The sequence below is a fragment of the Ictalurus punctatus genome, chromosome 9 (genome assembly GCF_001660625.3).
Source record: "Ictalurus punctatus breed USDA103 chromosome 9, Coco_2.0, whole genome shotgun sequence".
In the NCBI taxonomy this organism is placed as follows: domain Eukaryota; kingdom Metazoa; phylum Chordata; class Actinopteri; order Siluriformes; family Ictaluridae; genus Ictalurus; species Ictalurus punctatus.
This window is the reverse complement of record NC_030424.2, coordinates 28,100,001-28,119,659: the sequence shown is the minus strand read 5'-3', so window position 1 is coordinate 28,119,659 and position 19,659 is coordinate 28,100,001. Positions and strand designations below refer to the sequence as shown.

Here is a 19,659-nt window from a genome sequence, read left to right as displayed (position 1 = left end):
AGCCATATCAACCTGCAGTTCTTGCCTGGTTCCCAACTGAAGTTAAGCAGGATTGAGTCTGGTCAGTACCTGGATGGGAGATCTCCACGGGAAAACTAAGGTTGCTGCTGGAAGTGGTATTAGTGAGGCCAGCAGGGGGCGCTCACCCTGTGGTCTGTGTGGGATCTAATGCACCGGTATAGTGATGGGGACACTATAATGTAAAAACAGCACCGTCTTTCAGATGAGACGTTAAACCGAGGTCCTGACTCTCTCTGGTCATTAAAAATCCCTGGACACGTCTCGTAAAGAGTAGGAGTATGGGAAAGTATAGGAGTCCTGGCGAAATTCCCCCATTGGCCCTTATCTATCATGGGTCCCTAATAATCTCCGTCCCTGAAAGGGCTACATCACTCTCCTCTCCACTAATAACTGGTGTGTGCTGTGTGTTCAGGATCACTATGGCTGCCGTCGCATCATCCAATTGGACACTAGTGGTGGTTGAGGAGATCCCCATCCATACTCTTATTGCTTATTATAGAGGTACTACTATACACCTGTAAACCTCATAGTCTTTATTGTCACTATGTACGGTACAATCCAATATTCAAAGCATACATTACTTGTAATTAACACATACATACCTACAATTTACACGCTATATCTCTGTAAATGCCAATTAGTTTCAAATTATGAAATGATCAGAAATGATGTAATATTGCTTATAGGTACTGTTCATATTTGTGGTGTGTGGTGCGAGTGTATGATGTCTGCAGATCACCAATTTCCAGTTTATGCAAGCAGTCTGGTAGCTCACATGATGTGCGCACACACGCACACACACACACACACACACACACCCTCATAGGCCATAAAACTCTTCCTATCAATTGTTATTGTCAGCAGGAATCAGTTATATAAGTTACTTGTATAGCCTCGATCCCTATTCAACATTTTCTCAGCAGTTATGTCTGACATACTGCATTAACAATCCTGTTTGAATGGGATTAAGATCAGTATGAATGTGGTTTCCTTGCTTTTGCTTGGGGCTTTCATATGCCATTCATGTGACTTGCTCATGTTTTTGTTTAAAAGGGAGATAAATCCAGGCATTGCAGTCTCCACTGGCTGTTCATTTTCCTTCTTCCTCAAGGACTGACTCAGAGAAAAGTTCAGGTCAGTGGTAATCCTCAGCGGCACCTCGGAGAGGAATGAGAGAGAGGAACGAAAGCTAGAGGTCAATTTACATTTGTAATACTGTGATATTACGAGGCAGGAGTGCATAATTAAATGCATTTGATATATATTTTCTCATCCCTATAACTTTAGCTAAACGTGCTAGATTTCAAGAGGATAGCACTGTTAAACTGCACAGGTGGTCACGATATAATTTGTTATTACTTCTAACTGTCAGTGTGTTATTGTTGTTTTTAGTTGAGAAGTTTCTGAAATGTGCTAATTAAGTGTACATATGTGCGTGTTTTTTTGTGTGAGACAGGATGCAGACCATCCAGACTATAGAGACACAGTTTCCCTTGTTGCGAGAGATCTTCCACCATTCTCCTTTCAGACATCAAGACAGAGACAGAAGAAAGAGCAGCCTTACAAGCCTCATCAGAAAACAAAAACAACTACAGAAAGGGTCTGATTCTGAGCGCCAGTCATGTGTGGCTTTACCGGGTCAAGCTGAGCATCCCTGGTTTGGCCGGTCATCCAGCATACCGGGATGCGAATCACCAAATCGGGCTTATGGCCGAGTGAGAGAAAGGAATCGAGAAGGAGAGAGAGAAAATGCAAAAGGGATAGATGAAGTGCCACCCCCCTTCATGTCTTCCATCGAAGCGTCACAGGTTACATCATCGCAACAGCTGCTCCCAACCACAGAGAGAGAGAGTGAGGGATTACAGTGTGAGGGACAGAGAAAATGGGAGGGAGAGAATAAGCAGCAAAGGCAGAAAGAGCAAGCGCTTCACCCAGAGAACATTCGCTCTCGGCATGGCCTGATCGCTAAAGGGGTCCGCTTGCTGAGGAACATGGGTAACCAGGAAGCCAAGCAAAGGAAGGCAGGTACATCCAGGGCAGAGTGCCTCACAGATAGGCATGGATTAGATTACAAAGATGCAAAGGACTCCAGAAAGACTTTGTCTCAGGACAAAGTCAGGAAATCATCTGCTGAATTGGCTGAGAAGTCCAAGATCAAGAGCTCCAAGAGTTCTGTCTTTTCCAACATCCAGATCTGGAAGGGATTGTCCCAGAAGGCAGAATCCAGAAACAATGTGGGGATTATAGGAAATAATTGTGGAAGTGGTGGTGGTGATGGGACCATTTCAGAGGAGGATCTGGAAGGCCTTACACCAGACAGTGATCTAGAAAAGAGTAGGCAGATTCCAGGAAGTAGACAGTCATCTGTGGATATGGGTGTGGAAGACGGGATGAGGAAGAGCAGCAGGTCTGACTCTGACACTGATTTCTGCAGCTTCCATTCAGCCTCTGAGGATCAAGATATGTTGGCAGATATCCAGAGGACCATAAGACTGAAGCAGTGGGACAATGATGTAGGGGGAGAAAGATGGACAGAAGAAGGGAAACCAGAGAGCATCCAAGACCTGGATATTACAGTGAAGTGTAAAGATGAACCTCAGGAAGACAAGACTGCTGGAGTATCTTTGTCTTTAGCTGAAGAAGCGGATGTACTACATATGGTTCCTTCTTCCTTTGCTAATTTTGGTGATGGAAAAACTGAAACTATGACCTCATGCTCTGAAAATAGACCAAGAAGCCTAAGTGTTCAGAGCCCAGGTGGCGCAAAGATATTGCATAACCCTACAGTGGCACCTGTCACAGGAAGTAGCTTCCACATTCAGAATACTACGATGACTATTACAAGAACAGAAAGCAGCCAAAGCATTCAGGGAAATTTAAGCAAAGGAACCAGTAGCTTGAGCATCCAGGACACCTCAACGACCAGCATGTCCTACGAGAGTGCAGAGGAGCATCTGGAAGAAAGTTCATCTCTCTCATCCCCAATTGAGGAGGATCCCCAGGCAAATTGGAGCTTGACTCAGAGTTTGAATATCAGCCCTGACTCTATCGAGCAGCTTACTGACCTCAGAATTGACTCAGAAACAATGGTCAGGCAGGTAACTTTCATGCCACAGAAGAGTGTCAGCACTGTGGATTTCATTATGGCACCTGGTGAGGAACATGATGTCTTCATGGAGGATACAAGGCCAAGCAGTCCTTCTCAGAAAAGGAGGAAAAGTACTGGCACTTCACTTACCTCGTGGTTGTCCGAGAGCATTGTGGATCCAGGCTCACAACCTTGCAGATCCTTGAGTCCTGGGGTCAAACCGTACCCTACCATCCAGCCATCATATGTGAAGACCACTACGAGGCAGTTGTCTTCTCCTCCACACTCACCACATGCTACTCCTGCCCTAAGCCCCATAGGTCCACGCAAACTTAGCCAAGACCTTAGCTTGAGTCAGGGGTCTCTCAGAGCTGAGTGGTGGAGGACATGCAGACAGCGCTCCTGTAGCATTGCCAGCCCAGCAGGTTTTGATGGTAGCTGGTATCAGGCCTTAAACAGGCGTCCTGAGCTTTTACAAACAGAGTTCCACACTTTCAGAAATCAGCAATCATCTTCCAGTTTTCATGCAACTGCCAGAACCACATTTCAAGATGTATTCTTAGGTGAGACAGCTTTTCATACTAGATTACTAGATGAACTTATTAAATGACATTTTGCAAATGAGAACAGCATTGAGGTAGAAAGTTATTTTTCGAAATAGTTTGAGGGTGGTGGGTAGTGTTGCTGCTTCACCACTCCAGGGACCCCAGGTTAACCTGAGCTCAGGATACTGTCTATTTTTCCTCTTTCTGTATGGGGGTCCCTCCAGGTTCTCCAGTCCCCCTCTCCCTTCCAGAAATATGCCGGTAGGTGGACTGACTTGTCTAAATTGCCCCTAGGTGTGAATGAGTGTTTGAATGTGTCCCATTCACTTATAGACCATTGTTCTTGGGATAGACACTGGATTCATAGGAACCCTGACAAGGTTAAAGCAGTTAAATAGTTTGAATTATGGGATGGCTTTGACCACTTTTCCCTCTTTCCATTACATTTTTTTATACTTTGCTAATATTTAACCTATATAGCATGCAATCACAGTGCCAGGTGTTCGATTTCTTCTGTTCCTGCTGCCACAACCACCCATGGCTAGTAGCCCAAGAGTTGTTACTCTTGGAGGAAGCATTTATTTTTCATCATTTGGGTTACACTTTTACACTTTTACCTAAGCTATATACAATTGAGACAAGAAACAACTGCACAGTTGGAGGGGCGGCTGTGGTTCCGGTGGTAGAACGGTCAATGTCCACTAATCGCAGAGTTGGCGGTTGGATCCCCGGCCCATGTGCCTCCACATGCCGAAGTGTCCATGGGCAAGAAGGACATGTTGAACCCCCTGTTGCTCTTGAATGCAGGCTAGCGCCTTGTGTGAGTGTGTGTGTGTGTGTGTGTGTGTGTGTGTGTGTGTGAATGGGTGAATGAGAAACAGTGTAAAGCACTTTGTAGAACCCCAAAGGTTAAAAGGTGCTATATAAGTGCAGACCATTTACCATTTGAGGTTTGAGGGTCTTGCTCAAGACAGCAGCAGAGGTAGCATGGTGGTGTTTGCCCAAAGCCTTAACCACATGAGTTCCCCTCACTTCATCCCCCATGCCTGGTAGCTCTCAATGTTATAGGGGATAACCAAGCAAGTGGGTGAGAATTGGCAAATGACCAAATTGCAAGAGAATAGGGTAAAACATTTTTTTTTATTATATGTATTATACTGCATACTATATTCTCTCTCTCTCTCTCTCTCTCTCTCTCTCTCTCTCTCTCTCTCTCTCTCTCTCTCTCTCAGGTCGTTCTCTGTTTGAAAGGTGCTCTACTACTGATACTGATTGTGAAGAAGCTGAGAAGGTATGTTCACGGTTTCTGGCTTTGGGAATTCTTCAGCCCATCAATGACTGCCTCAGAAAGCCAATCACGGGAAGTGATGCAATCGACAAGCCCGGTTTTAATGTAAGTTTGATCTTTTTTTATACTCTCTCCTTGACTTTATTTCCAAGAAGAGCTTACATATCATTCTTTTTCTTGTAGGCCAATACAGCTGCACATTTGCTGTTTTGTAAATGCTTAAAATAATAAGCACCATGTTTAATAATCTCCATGTAGCTATACTTCACGTTAGTGTAGATATTAAGACGAGTATCTAGTATATGACAAAACTGTGCCTCAGAAAACTATATCTGATTATTTCTCATACTAAACATTCAGCTGTGTGTGTGTGTGTGTGTGTGTGTGTGTGTGTGTGTGTGTGTGTGTGTGTGTGGCAGGCTGCTGCTGAAGGAACTTGCTAAAATTAAAACTTTTCTCACATCGTATAGCACATCATTAAACACCTCAGGACATTCAGTGACTGTGGGGGAGAAAAGTAGGAGAATTTAGAAAATGTGTGTGTGTGTGTGTGTGTGTGTGTGTGTGTGTGTGTGTGTGTGTGTGTGTGTGTGTGTGTGTGGTTTATGAAATTTTAAAAATACAAAAAAGACCAAGTCGCCCAAACAGAGAGCTCTGCTGAAAAAAAACAATAGAAACCCTCATAGAATTCATAATGGTATTAATAGTTATAATGGGAATTGTATTGGTTTTAATCTAATCTATAATGCCTGTCCCTGTGAGTCTCTACTGGTAATTTGTGCCTTCTATTGGTGGCTTGTTATGGCTAGTGGATACCAATGGATACCAGTAAAGACCAATCATGGTAATGGTTTTAATGGGTAGCTGATGGTTTGTAATGGTATTTGTAGTGGAATCCATTAGAATTTATATGATGGTGTCTATTGTTGTTGTTGTTGTTGTTATCTTTTTTTTCAAAGCAGGGAGATGTTCCTCAAAATAAGAAGTTTAAAATGCTTTAGCAAAAAAAAAAAAAAAAAAAAAAAAAGTTTAAGATGCTTTAGCAAAAAGGTCTGAGTGTGTACCAGTAGAGGTCACTCTTCCCTTTAGATAGACATGTTTAAAATAAGCTCTCCTTACATTCCCATATTAATATCGATCTTAATGATTTTGACACTTTCCCCATATTCTCCATCTCTCTCTCTCTCTCTCTCTCTCTCTCTCTCTCTCTCTCTCTCTCTCTCTCTGTTTCTCAGAAGGAGCAGTTGTACACATGGGCTCCGCTCGGTCAGCCTGAAGCACGGGCACCAGGACGATTACAAATCTTCTGGCCTTCAGCCTGTACTACAGCCCAGGTGTGTGTGTGTGTGTGTGGAAGAGTGATTTGTAATGTAAAGGTATACATTTGTGTGTTTGTGTGCATCCATATCATGTTCCCTTGTGCTATTCTTAATAAAAAATCAGTAACAGAATAGAATTTACAGGATGGTTCTCATAAATCAGGGAAAACTTTTACATGAAAAATTTATAGATTTGTAACCTATAACCATACTGACTGTAGTTATAGATTAGAATATAATATATGACTATACAGTGTATATTGTGTGTATTGTAAATAGTGTATAACCCCAATTCTGAAAAAGTTGGGACAGTATGGAAAATGCAAAAAAACTAACAAAAAGAGTCATCTGAAAATTCAGTTCACCCTGTACTATACTGAAAACACATTATTTACACATTGTTTGATGTTTTACTTTGTGAATTTAATTCATTTTTGAAAATATACACTCATTTCAAATCTGATGACTGCAACACACTCTAAAAAAGTTGGGACAGTCGATTGTTTACCGCTGTGTAACATCAGCTTTTCTTTTAATAACACTTATAAAGCGTTTGGGCGCCGAGTGAAAACACCAGTTGGTTAAGTTTAGCAAGCGGAATTTTCCCACATTCGTCCATTATGCATTTCTTCAGTTGCGCAGCTGTACGGGGTCTTCGTTGCCTTATTTTGCGCTTCATAATGCACCACACCTTCTCAATCGGTGACAGGTCAGGACTGCAGGCAGGCCATGCTCGCACCCGCACGCTCTGCTTACGCAACCATGCGCTTGTAATCTGGGCAGAATGTGGTTTGGCGTTGTCCTGCTCTGGATGTCAGCGTATGTTGCTCCAAAATGTGTACATGTCTTTCTGTATTAATGATGCCCTCAGAGATGTGCGAGTTACCCATGCCATGGGCACTGACACGCCCCCATACTATGACAGATGCTGGCTTTTAGACCTGACGCCGGTAACAGCTTGGATGGTCTTTTTCCTCTTTGGCCCGGAGAACACGACGGCTGTTTTGTTCAAAAACTATTCGAAATGTCGACTCGTCGGACCACGAAACACGATTCCACTGTTCTACTGTCAGCGGCCCAGAGAAGTCGTCGGAGCTTCTGGACAGTGTTGATGTACGGCTTCTGCTTTGCGTAGTAAAGCCTTAACTTGCATCTGTGTATGCAGCGGCGAATGGTGTTGAGTGACAAAGGTTTACCAAAGTATTCCCGAGCCCATGACAGGATCTCCATTACAGACTCATGACGGTTTTTAAGACGGTGACGTCTGAGGGACCGGAGATCACACGCATTCAGAAGAGGTTTTCGGCCTCGCCCTTTACGCACCGAGATCTGACCGGATTCCTTGAATGTTTTAATTATACTGCGCACTGTAGAAGGTGAAAAGCCCAAAATCCTACCGATGTGTCTTTGGGGAATGTTGTTCTTAAAGTGTTGGATTATTCACTGACTCATCTGTTGGCACACTGTCGAGCCTCGACCCGTCCTTGCTCTTGAAGGACCAGGCCTTTTTTGAAGGCTCCTTATATACTATGATTAGACGATTGCCTCACCTTCTTATTTCAACTTGTCACATCGCTATTAGTACTGAATTGCCCCTGTCCCAACTTTTTGGAACATCGTGCATGCATCAGTTTCAAAATAAACATTTACCTTCAGTAAAACATCAGATACCTTGTCTTTACATGTTTTTGTTTAAATACAAGTCAAAATACATTTACAAATCACTCCTCTTTGTTTTTATTAGCATTTTCCATACTGTCCCAACTTTTATCGGAATTGGGGTTGTAGTCACTCATACCTCATTTAAGCATCAATTCATAGGAGCATGACAAAATCATGAAACAAAAAAAAAAAAAAAATCTTGAAACAAAAAAGTTATCCAATACCAACTGGGCCTGTGTGAAAATGTATTTGCCCCTTGTAGTTACTAATGTCCCAAATCTAATGAGGTTCAGCTGGACTGATTACTGCAAGCCATGTTCAATTAAATCAACACACAAATAGAACTTTTTCAACAGTATGAAGTTGCTTAAAAGGTCTTATACGGTAACACACTATGCCAAAAGTTGAAGGAAATTCCAGGAATGATGAGGAAGGTGATTGAAATACATCAGTCTGGGAAGGGTTACAAAGATATTTCAAAGGCTCTGGTACTCCAAAGAACTACAGTGAGAGCCGTTATCTCCAAATGGAAAAACTCGGCACAGTAGTGAACCTTCTCAGAAGGGGCCTTCCAAAATTCCTCCAGGAGCACAGCAACTACTCATCCAGCAAATCACAAAAGAGTCAAGGACAACATCAAAAGATCCACAGGCCTCTCTTGCATCAATAAAGGTCACTGTTCATGACTCCACTATCAGAAAGACACTGGGAAAAAATGGCATCCGTGGAAGAGTGGCGAGGTGAAAACCACTGCTAGCCCAGAAGAACATTAAGGCTCATCTGAATTTTGCCAAAACACACCTTGATGATACTCAGACCTTTTGGGCGAATGTTCTGTGGACTGATGAGTCGAATGTGAAACTGTTTGGAAGACAGAGGTCCTGTTACTACTTGTATAAACCAAACACCGGTCAAGCATGGTGGAGGCGGTGTGATGGTGTGGGGATGCTTTGCAGCTTCAGAACCTGGGCAACGTCCTATAATTGAGGGAAACATGAATTCTGCTCTCTAGTAGAAAAGGATTCTCTATTCTCCTAAAGGAGAATGTCCAGTCTTCGGTGCGTAAGCTGAAACTCAAGCGCAACTGGATTATGCAGCAAGACAATGATCCAAAGCGTAGGAATAAATCCTAATACTAGACGTAAATGAAAGACTGATCTCCAGTTATCAGAAGCGTTTGGTTGCACTTATTGCCGCTAAAGGTGGTACAACCAGATTTTACGTTTAAGGGGGTAATTACCTTTGCACCTGGGAGATAAGTGTTAATCTAAAGATATATTTTTTTTTTACTTCAATAAAAAATAAAAACTGTTTTGTGCGTTTACTCAGGTTGTCTTTGTTTTATGTCGTATTTCGTTTGAAGATCTAAAACTTTTCAGTATGGAGATATACACAAAAACAGAAGAAATCAGGATGGGGCAAATACTTTTTCACAGCACTGTCGTAATGGCTCATTCGAATGGACTTGCACTGCAGATTGCCCACACAAAGATTAAAACCTGTGTAACTGTTAATATGGGGAAGTTTTCTTTAAAAAAAAAAAAAAATCTAAGTTTATTTAACAGTTACAGAAGGAGTCTCCAGTTGTAACAGTCGGCGATAAAGCCGTAACTTTAAGTCTTCAGACACGGAAAAGTCTTCAGGATGTAATGTAGAACACTCCACTTCTTGGTAACATGAGACACTGTAGGGCCTAACTTCAAGTAAATGTGTGAGGCTAGTGAAGGAAAAACTGTTTATAGCCGTAAGGTACTAACTTGTTTCATGGACATTTGATAACATCAAATGTCACTCTAAATGGATAAAAAGTATGACATGCTGGCAAATTACTGTGGTATAGGACGGATTACTGACTTTGGGATGAACTGTTAATTGAAAATGCTCAACTGCTCTCTCGAAAGCTGACGTCAGGCGTTTATCTCGGGTCCGGATTCGTGTCACTTGCGCCCCAAATTGACGAGAAACGCAGTATTACAAACGCAGATGTAAGGCACTCATTTATACAAAAGTCAAGGAGCATTTCCTGGAAAACTCTCAGCCTGTAAAAAGATTTCCTCAAAGAGACAGTAGGAGCCCTGATTCATCAGTGTGTGGGGTCTGTTGCGGAAGAGTGCTCTCTATAGCTGACTTCTTAGCATATTGTTCTAAGGACACAACTCGTACAGTATCTCATGGCTGGTGATCAGTGGTGAGCTACAAATCTAGATCCGTTCCTCTCCAGACATTTCGGCGTCATTTCGTTCATTAACGACGGCGCTACTGTGGATGAGATTCGGTTTACTTTCGTGTTTATTCATTTCGCAGACGCATTTATCTGTCGTATCTATCGTAAGTCTACAGCTGAGCAGTTGAGGTTTATGGGCAAAAATAACAATCGAATTTGTATAATAAAAAACGTTTCCTCTTACCTGAAGTGTAGGCTGTAGATATAGATTGGGGATGAAATTATTTACAGCATGGAACCTGTTTGACGTCCTTGAAATTCTCTAATCGATATAATGGCTTTCCCATTCCCTCCATCTGTACACTTACTATCAGGAGGATCCTACACATATTGCTTGTATTCCTGATAATTAAGATGAGATTAAAAATATATATATATAATTTGCATTGCTATAACATTTGAAAAGATCTGACTCAATGAAGCATTTTAGACTTCTTAAAGAGATAGCGCGATCACATCTGTAAGTAATTAGACCGCTGATATACAAGGTTTTCCCTAAACTTCCCCAACACACACACACACACACACACACACACACACACACACACATGCACACACAAGGGCGTTTGAAGTTTCTGAAGCTGTCTGAGGCTGGATCATGGTGCAGCGTTGGCCCCTTTGCCTGATTTCCCCAGAATCCGCGGCTCGCCTACAAGGAGCCCACAGAGACACCACTCCTGGCGTCTAGACTCTCTAGACTCCTGTGACCCACACTACTGGTTTGTGTGTGTGTGTACATGTGTGCGTGCATTTAGTTTTACATGCTGAATGGGGCGATTCCTTTATTCCTCCATGTTCGCCCTCACCCCATTATCCGGGAAGCAAGAGTAGATTTTCCCCCATAAGCCAAACCACTTTTAATGCCTTGTGGTACACCACATGCATGCCTGGCCTGTGTTATTGGAAAAGCCCTATCTTTTCTCTCTCTCTCTCTCTCTCTCTCTCTCTCTCTCTCTCTCTCTCTCTCTCTCACACACACACACACAGATGCATTGTAAGCATTGTTTTGCTTTACAATGCATTTTACAATGCATTTCATTGACTCAAGTAACCCCATCTTACCAAACTGGGGAGAATTATACAATAAGATCTAAACGTTTGAGATTCTTTTATTTTATTTCATCATTTCTCATTAACTCCAGCAAAACAACTCGCCCTCTAGCATCCACAATAAGCTCAGCATTATCATTTGTCATTAGTGAATGCAGAACGTCACCCTGATAGTACTGATAATTACACCACAGCACCGTTGAATTTCCGAATCTGATCGGTCAGAAGGTGTACGAGCAGCAGCCAATCACAGGTTAATATTAATGCCTACAGTTTAAGCTGTAGGAGCATTTATATATATATATATAGCAGTCCCTCTAGGATTTCGCGATTCGCGCAAATGAATGCAAAATGTTGAAACTTTTCAAAATGACCACAGATTATCCGTAGATTTGGGCGTATTTTTGGGCCAAAACTTTGTAAAAAGCATTGTGTTGAAGTTCTACAGGTTACAATGATTTATTTAACGTGCAGGATCTGTTTCTCTTCAGCTCTCTTTTATTCCTCCATTCTTATTCTCTGTAGAACAAGTCCACCGTTCCAGGTCAGAATTCTGTATCAGTCGATGAGCTGGAGAAAACGATCAAGGGGTTAAGAGAGAGGATACGAGATCTGGAGCAAGACCGCAGACCTCTGAACGACTCTGAGGAGATATTGACAGGAACGGTGTCAGATGGTGTTGGTCACGTGTTTACAAAAAACAATGAAGGGATGTCTTCTCACGAGACGAGGTCGGTCCAGACCTCTCCCGTCGAGGAGGACTTCAAGTTTACAGTGCCTTTATCTGGAGCTTGTGATTTAACTGACGGCACCACCTCATTAGTACAGCTACATAATTGTCAAAGACTACAAAAGAAGGGTACGACACAAACCCTTCCACCTCCTCCATCTCCTGTTCTGACTAGTTCAGCTGTATCCTCAGCTTCTCCTCTGCTAACCCCAACATTGGGATCAATTGAGTCAGTAGTACAACCTCCTCTACCACCTCGTTGCCCCCTGCCAACATCTGTACAACCTCTGGCAAAGGCCACACCTCCTCCCCCACTACCGCCACCACCTTCTTCAATCGTTGGACCTCCACCACCACCTCCTCTTCCAGGTTTTGGACTTCCACCATCTCCTTGTCTTCCAGGCTTTGGACCTCCACCTCCTCCACCTCTTCCAGGCTTTGCACCTCCACCTCCTCCACCCCTTCCAGGCTTTGCACCTCCACCTCCTCCACCTCTTCCAGGCTTTGCACCTCCACCTCCTCCACCCCTTCCAGGCTTTGCACCTCCACCTCCTCCACCTCTTCCAGGCTTTGCACCTCCACCTCCTCCACCCCTTCCAGGCTTTGCACCACCACCTCCTCCACCCCTTCCAGGCTTTGCACCACCACCTCCTCCACCTCTACCAGGTTTTGGACCTCAACCTCCACCACCTCCACCACCTCCTCCTGGGTGTGGACCTGTTCCTCCACCCTCTCTAAGGTTGATGTCAATGGGTTCCTCTCAGGACTCTGTCCCCTTGAAGGCAGTCATAGAGCCTCCACGACCCATGAAGCCTTTATACTGGACCAGAATACAACTGCATGCCAAAAAGTAATTATTTGCCTCACTGAGTGTAAATGATGTGTGTATTTTGCTTTAACATGCAGAGTGTATGAGCAGTATGCACACGTGTATCTCTGGAGTATTACAATGAATAAACTTGTGACTAATTGTCAGAAGTTAAAAATCCTGCCTAGATCTTTAAATAGAATTAAGTTCAACAAACAATGCCATGTTGGTTTTTAAGTGCTGCTTTATCACAATTCAAGGGTTTCTTATTCTCCTTTGGCCACAGAGAGCCAAACACACACCTGGTATGGGAGAAGGTGGAGGAGCTACATGTTGACTTTGAAGAGTTCGTTGATCTTTTTGCCAAAAGTGCAGCAAAAAAGAAGAAGAAACCGATCGCTGATACCATCTCCAAATCCAAGACTAAACAGGTAAAATAAAATGTTATTATTTTGTCTTCTGGGACGCATGTAAATATCTTATGTAGCTTCAGAAGGGCATTACTAAATGAACAAAAAAACAAGATATTTAAACAAAATAATACTAATTTACACCAATCATCCTGTTCAAAAGTTTATCCCCCCCCCCCCCCCCCCCCCGCTTTTAATATAGTGTTGCCTTCTTGAGCATCAGTGAACGTTTGCACCTTTTTTAATAGTCGTGTACGAGTCCCTCAGTTGTCCTCGGTGTGAAAAGATGGATCTTAATATCATATAGCCGCTGTTGGAAAGGGCTCAAATATGCAGAAGATGCTGGAAAAGCAAAGAATGTGGAGGACCTGGAGGATTTTTTCTGAAGAACAGTGGGCAGTTTAACTGCTCAGGACAAACAAGGGACTCGTGAACAACTCTCACAGAACATAAAAACAATCACTGATCATCCAGGTAATGACACACGGTATTAAGAATCAAGCGTGTGTAAATTTTTGAACTGGAATTATTATGGTGTCTTCTGGACTATATGTAAACATCTGTTATGTGAAAAAAGCTTATCCGGGGCAGTACTAAATAAAAAAAACTACATTTTTATGATCCCTCTTGTTATTTTTTAAAATTGTTAACATTTTGCAGATTCGTATGTAAACTTACGACCTCAACTGTCGTTCTTGAGAGTTAAACATAAACTACAGCATTTACTTGCTAAATCTTTCTTAGCGACTAGATATGTCTTCAGCTTTACAACTCCTTCAAATCACTTCAAACGGACAGCTATGTTGTCAGTAAAAGAAAATCAAAAGAGGAGGAACATCCAAGACAATGAACGTTTCCAATGGCCAAACCCATCCCAAAGTATAAGACGTGATTGGGGCATCTTTCGAATGAAAGGATGAACCCAGCTTTCTTAAAAAGACATGAAAATAAAACATGAAACCCTAGCTAACAGTTGAATGTTTCAAGTTGTGGCAACAACAACAAAAAAAGCAGCAACAAAAGCAGATCAATTAAAAAAAAAAAAGCGTTAAAAGTTTCAAAAAGCAATTAAAAGTTTCAAAAAGCGTTAGCCTGCTGAACATCTCAGGGAGTACTTAAGTTAAATAAATTATCTTGAAGGGGTTCACTGGACAAAAATAGTTGGGAAACTAGTACAATGAACAGGGCCTAGTACTGGACCCTGAAGGATGCCTTAATGCCTTCCTGCAGTCGTCCTGCTGATGAGTTAAGATCACCACTGCATTTAATACAACATCGCCTCTCTGCACTTTAAGGTAGTGAGTTAATTTGCACTTTGGTACACACAGATTATTGTTAGTATGTAAAGAATGACAATTTAGATATGTTTCTGAGCCATTTGTTTTGGAAGGTTGAATTACAGCCAACCTGAGGGACTTATTTTAGACGTGTGAAACCCACAGCTGTTTTTGATCCGTGCTGCTCAAGGGACAACCGTGAAGTGAAATGGTTTCTGACAAGAGGAACTTTTTCTGGTTGGTTCTGTAAAGTTATAGACTGTCTTCAACTGACAGAGCTCATTCACAGAGACATATTGGGCTCTATTATAAAGACAGTTACTTAAACCACCCAGTAGCCTTATGTCTTGAAGATATGGGCCCTTATTCCTCAAATCTGATCTGTACAATCAAACCCCCATCTCGTCCCACTGTCCTTCAGTGGTGGAATGAACTTCCAACCTCAATCTCAGCAGAATCTGTCACTATCTTCAAAAATGAGCTAAAGACCCGACTCCTCCGCGAACACCTAACCAACCGCGAAAATGCCAAGCACAAATTATCCAATAAAAAAAAAAAACACCTAATCTGCGCACTTTGCTTCTATATGACACGATTAAAAGATCTTGTAGCACTACTTGTATTGTTCTCCACTTGATATATCGCTTTGCTTGTATTTCCTCATTTGTAAGTCGCTTTGGATAAAAGCGTCCGCTAAACGAATAAATGTAAATGTAAATTTGAGAGCAACCTGAAAATGCACATGCAGTGAAATAATCATTCTAATCAGCAATAATTGTATCACGTATAGGAAGTAGTAGATAATCACAACAGTACTGCATCTCCATTACCAGATTTCTAGCTGCTTTATTTAAGGACTCACCGGTACATCTAGGCCTTGTCATTGTAAAAGTCCTTGATTGGGATGTTGGGGAATAGCACTGGTATGTAAACATTTCCTCAGCTCAAATTCCTTAGGTCAGGAATCTGTCTACCTACATGCATGCATAAGAAGTGTTAGCAGAGACAGAGAGGTGAAAAATGTTAGAAAGAAGCTCTGAAATCAAATCAAATCTGTATTTACAGTCCCCTCTGAAACTATTAGAACGGCAAGGCCAATTCATTTGTTCTTGCTGTAGACTGAAAGCATTTGGGTCTGAGATCAAAAGATGACTATGATTTGCATGATATTTATATGTAGATTTGTTAAACAACATGGAACATTGCGCATTTTGTATCAGACCACCCAATTTGTAGGCGAGCAAAAATACTGGAACATGTGACTGACAGGTGATTCTTGTTACCCAGGTGTGTCGTGTTAGATTGATTGTTTAAACGATAAACAGCTCTAGACATCTACTCTTGGTTTTGGCCTTCAGTTTCACCTCGGAAGACTGCACTTGCTGTTAAAAAGGATAAATAACATGAAGATCAGAGAGCTGTCTATGGGAGAAAAGCAAGCCTTTCCGAAGCTGAGAGGGCTCATCAATCAGAGGTATTGCACAAGCATTGGGTATGGCTGATACAACAATCTGGGAAGTCCTGAAAAAGAAAGAAACGACTGGTGTAGTGAGGAACAGACACCGAACGGGTCGGCCAAGGAAGACAACAGCTGATGACAGACACATTGTGAGAGCTGTGAAGAAAAACCCAAAAAACAACAATCAGTGACATCACCAACAACCTCCACAGGGCAGGGGTGAAGGTATCACAATCCAACATTCGAAGAAGATTTCAATAGCAGAAATATTGAGGCCATACCACAGGATGCAAACCACTCATCAGCAGTAAGAATCAGAAAGCCAGATTGGAATTCACAGAGAAATATAGAGACAAGCCACAAAAGTTCTGGAACCAAGATGAACCTCTACCAAAGTGATGGAAAGGCCAAAGTGTGGAGAAAGAAAATATCTGCTCGTGATCCAAAACATACAAGCTCATCTGTGGAACATGGTGGAGGTAGCGTCATGGCTTGTGTGCATGGCTGCTTCTGGAACATTCTCACTAATCTTTATTGTTGATGGAACTCATGATGGTAGCAGCAGAACGAATTCAGATGTTTACAGGAGCATTTTGTCTGCAGATTTACAGAGAAACGCATCCGAATGAATCAGGAGGAACTTCATCATGCAGCAAGACAACGATCCAAAACACACTTCCACCTCAACACAGGACTTCACCAGGGGGAAAAGTGGAAGGTTTTAGACTGGGCAAGTCAATCACCAGACCTTATCCCAACTGAGCATCATTTCAACTCCTGAAGAGGAGACTGCAGGGACAAACCTGGAAGCGCATCACAAAATTAGCACACAACAGTTTGGTGATGTCACTGAGTCGCACGCTCGATGCAGTTACTGCAAGCAAGGGATATGCGACCAAGCATTGCCTTCTCATAAGATAAAATAGGAAACATTTTGCTTTTAATTAAACATTATTCATGTGATGTCATTTATTTGTCCTTTATTGTATATTTTATGTCATTTATTTTATAATTAATCAACCAACAGTACAGCATACATATAGGCCTAGCCTAAACCATTATTTATGCTTGTTGTCATGGTTACATTCCTGTCTGGTTACATGGTATGAAACGAGGCCTCCCAATCAAAATAATGTACATCTAACAACCAATCGAAAGCGAGCATTTTCGGTGATATCTGCACGTTGTAATTAGACGTAGTTTACAACAACCGTTACATTACAGTTATGTAAGTGTAGTAAATCCTTCAGCAGATTCTCATTGAAATGCTCTTCACCGCAGTGTTTTCCAGAGGGGATGTGTCTTTTATTTAGTATTTGGAAAGCATCCACTCATTCACCACAAATAGGAAGAAATAGCACAAGTCAGCAGCATGATGCACAGAACGCTAACTTCCGAACCCCCCGCTGCTCAGCGATTAACGATGCGGTTGTTCCTTCGTTTGGGGGGAAGAGAAGGACGCTTGATGACTCAGCATGCACGGGTGTGTTCCTTCACGTCCGTGCATACCGGCCGAGGCAGAAAGAATCATCGTTTTTTTTTTTTGTTTTTTTTTTTTTTTTTTGCGCTGATGTGTTTTGACAAGGGTCTTAACACATCGTGTGGTGGAAAATGTTCTAAATGAACTGGAAAGGAATGCTAATGATATTAGGGAGTGTCCGGGGTATGAATAAGAAAATTGGGAACATGGGTCAGAGGAATGTCTGTTATTGGGAATGTACATTGAGTACTGGTAAGGGCTAGCGGTTCTAAACACTTTGTGGGTGTTTTGACTCCACTGTGTTTTATTTCTCCTCATTCTCTCTCTCGCTCTTGCTTTCTCTCTCTCGCTCTCTCTTGCTGTGTGGGTCTGGGTTAAGTTAAAGATCCACAGAGCCCAAACCACAGGCTTACCCAGAGACTCCAGCCAGCCTGGTGTGGTTTTGTGGTTACGCCTCACTGTGGCTGTATGTCTGCGAGTGTGTATTGAAGCAGCCTACTGTTGAAATGCGTCTATTCTCTGTTAGTTATTCAAGCCCTGGAATCACATTTACTCAGCGTGGTTGGCTAACTTGGATGTGGCGTAAGAAGTCATGGGTTTGATCCCAGCTGATGTTCTTGCTCCAGTGTCATTATGATTCTGGCTGCCAAAGCACTACAGGGGCTGTCGTTGGGGCTGTGTGATATATACACGCTTGTATTTGAAATGAAATGAGACATGATGGGCAACGTTTACTGTTCAGTCATTTAGTCAGATATTAAAAAGCAATCTCGGTTTGGGATAAATATATGGTCACCGTAGATCATCCGTCCATCCATCCATCCATCCATCGAGGTGTTTTCAAAAACCAAGACGTTTTTTTTTTCTTCCAGATGTTTAGGAAACTTTTCAGGCCATAAATATACAGTATTTCAACAATCGATCCCTCAACCCATTCATCGTTAGGTGTGTTCTTGGAAGCTTTTCAGTTTCAGGAAAGTGTTCGGGCACTATTTCTTGAGCTCTGAAAATCTTTCTAGAAGCTCAGGAACATTTTATTGGTTTGGGGAAACTATAGGGTCGTGTGAAAAAGTAAGTACACCTCATGGAAATTGTTGGCTTTTTTTTTATGTATTTGGACAAGCAAACATTTGAGCCTCTGTGAAACTGTGCCTATTAATAACGTCGATACACTCTATCAAATGACACATGACAAATTAAATTGCCATTTTGTAGCAATTTTCACAACAAAAAACCAAAACAGTCACATGGAAAAAGTAAGTACACCCTTAACTTTACCACACCTTCAAATCCGTAAAATTAGCATCAGGTGATGAAGATTGGGTGCCAGTGACAGGGGATTTAAAAAGATCCCCAGATTATTTGAAATACATCGTTCCTGTCATGTGATGAGGTTGTGGACGGATGCAATCGCAGTTAAGAGCGTTATTGAAGAGTATATGATCCAGAGAGCAAGGCAAAAACAACAACAAAGACAGGCAGAGATCAGGCGATTAGGTAAACAGGCTAGAGCAGGTAAGGCGGAAATCAAGGTCGAGGGTAAAGCAGAATCAACAACACGAGAGAAAGGCTTGGAAATCACCAAAGACTAGAGCAACTGAGCATATTAGTTCACCAAGACGTGACTGAACAGTCTCTTATATAGTGTGGTGTGATTGAGAGTGGGATTGGGAACGGGTGTGTGTATGTGATTAGTCTTCAGGAGCCGGTGACGTGTCTGTGTGTACTCTTGGGACTTATATTGGCCATGTTTGTAGTTTGCAGTGCATTCTGGGAAATGTAGTCGCTAGTTTGCCATAACATGACAATTCCACTGTAAGGACAATCATCTTCACATGGCACAGATTTCAAACGACCGCCAATTTGTCCAGGACTGGCCGTCCCAGCAAATTTGATCATCTGATGCAAAAAGATGTCACCAAGAACCTCAAAATTTCATCACTGGATCTGCTATTAGTTGGTGTACATGCTTCTACAATCAGAAAGAGATTGAAAAATGTGACCTGCTTGGAGGCATGCTGCAAAAATGCCTTTGCAAGACTACAGTTTGCCGATGAGCGTATAGGTAAAGACCAGGCCTTTTGGAATAATGGGCTCTGGACAGACGAATCAAAGATAGAGTTGTTTGGTCACAGTAACAGCAGACATGTTTGGCACAGACCAAAGACAGTTTTTCAGGAGAAGCACCTCATACCAACTGTGAAGCACGGTGGTGGAAATGTTACGGTTTAGGGTTGCTTCGCTGCCTCAGGGACTGGACAGCTTGCATTCATTGATTTAACTATGAATTCTGCATCA

At 42.2% G+C, this 19,659-nt stretch overlaps 1 protein-coding gene across 1 annotated transcript in view; it reads left to right on the top strand.

The window, feature by feature from the left end:
• The first annotated feature begins 372 nt into the window (after nt 1–372).
• The window catches only part of fmn2a (formin 2a), a 54,665-nt gene continuing 35,378 nt past the window's right edge, over nt 373–19,659 (top strand). Inside the window, exons 1-7 of the mRNA XM_047157871.2 lie at nt 373–522; nt 1,075–1,155; nt 1,478–3,672; nt 4,887–5,047; nt 6,178–6,276; nt 11,723–12,777; nt 13,022–13,166. Of these exons, the coding sequence (XP_047013827.2) occupies nt 1,479–3,672; nt 4,887–5,047; nt 6,178–6,276; nt 11,723–12,777; nt 13,022–13,166 (3,654 nt within the window). The 5' untranslated portion in view covers nt 373–522; nt 1,075–1,155; nt 1,478. The remainder of the gene's footprint in view (nt 523–1,074; nt 1,156–1,477; nt 3,673–4,886; nt 5,048–6,177; nt 6,277–11,722; nt 12,778–13,021; nt 13,167–19,659) is intronic.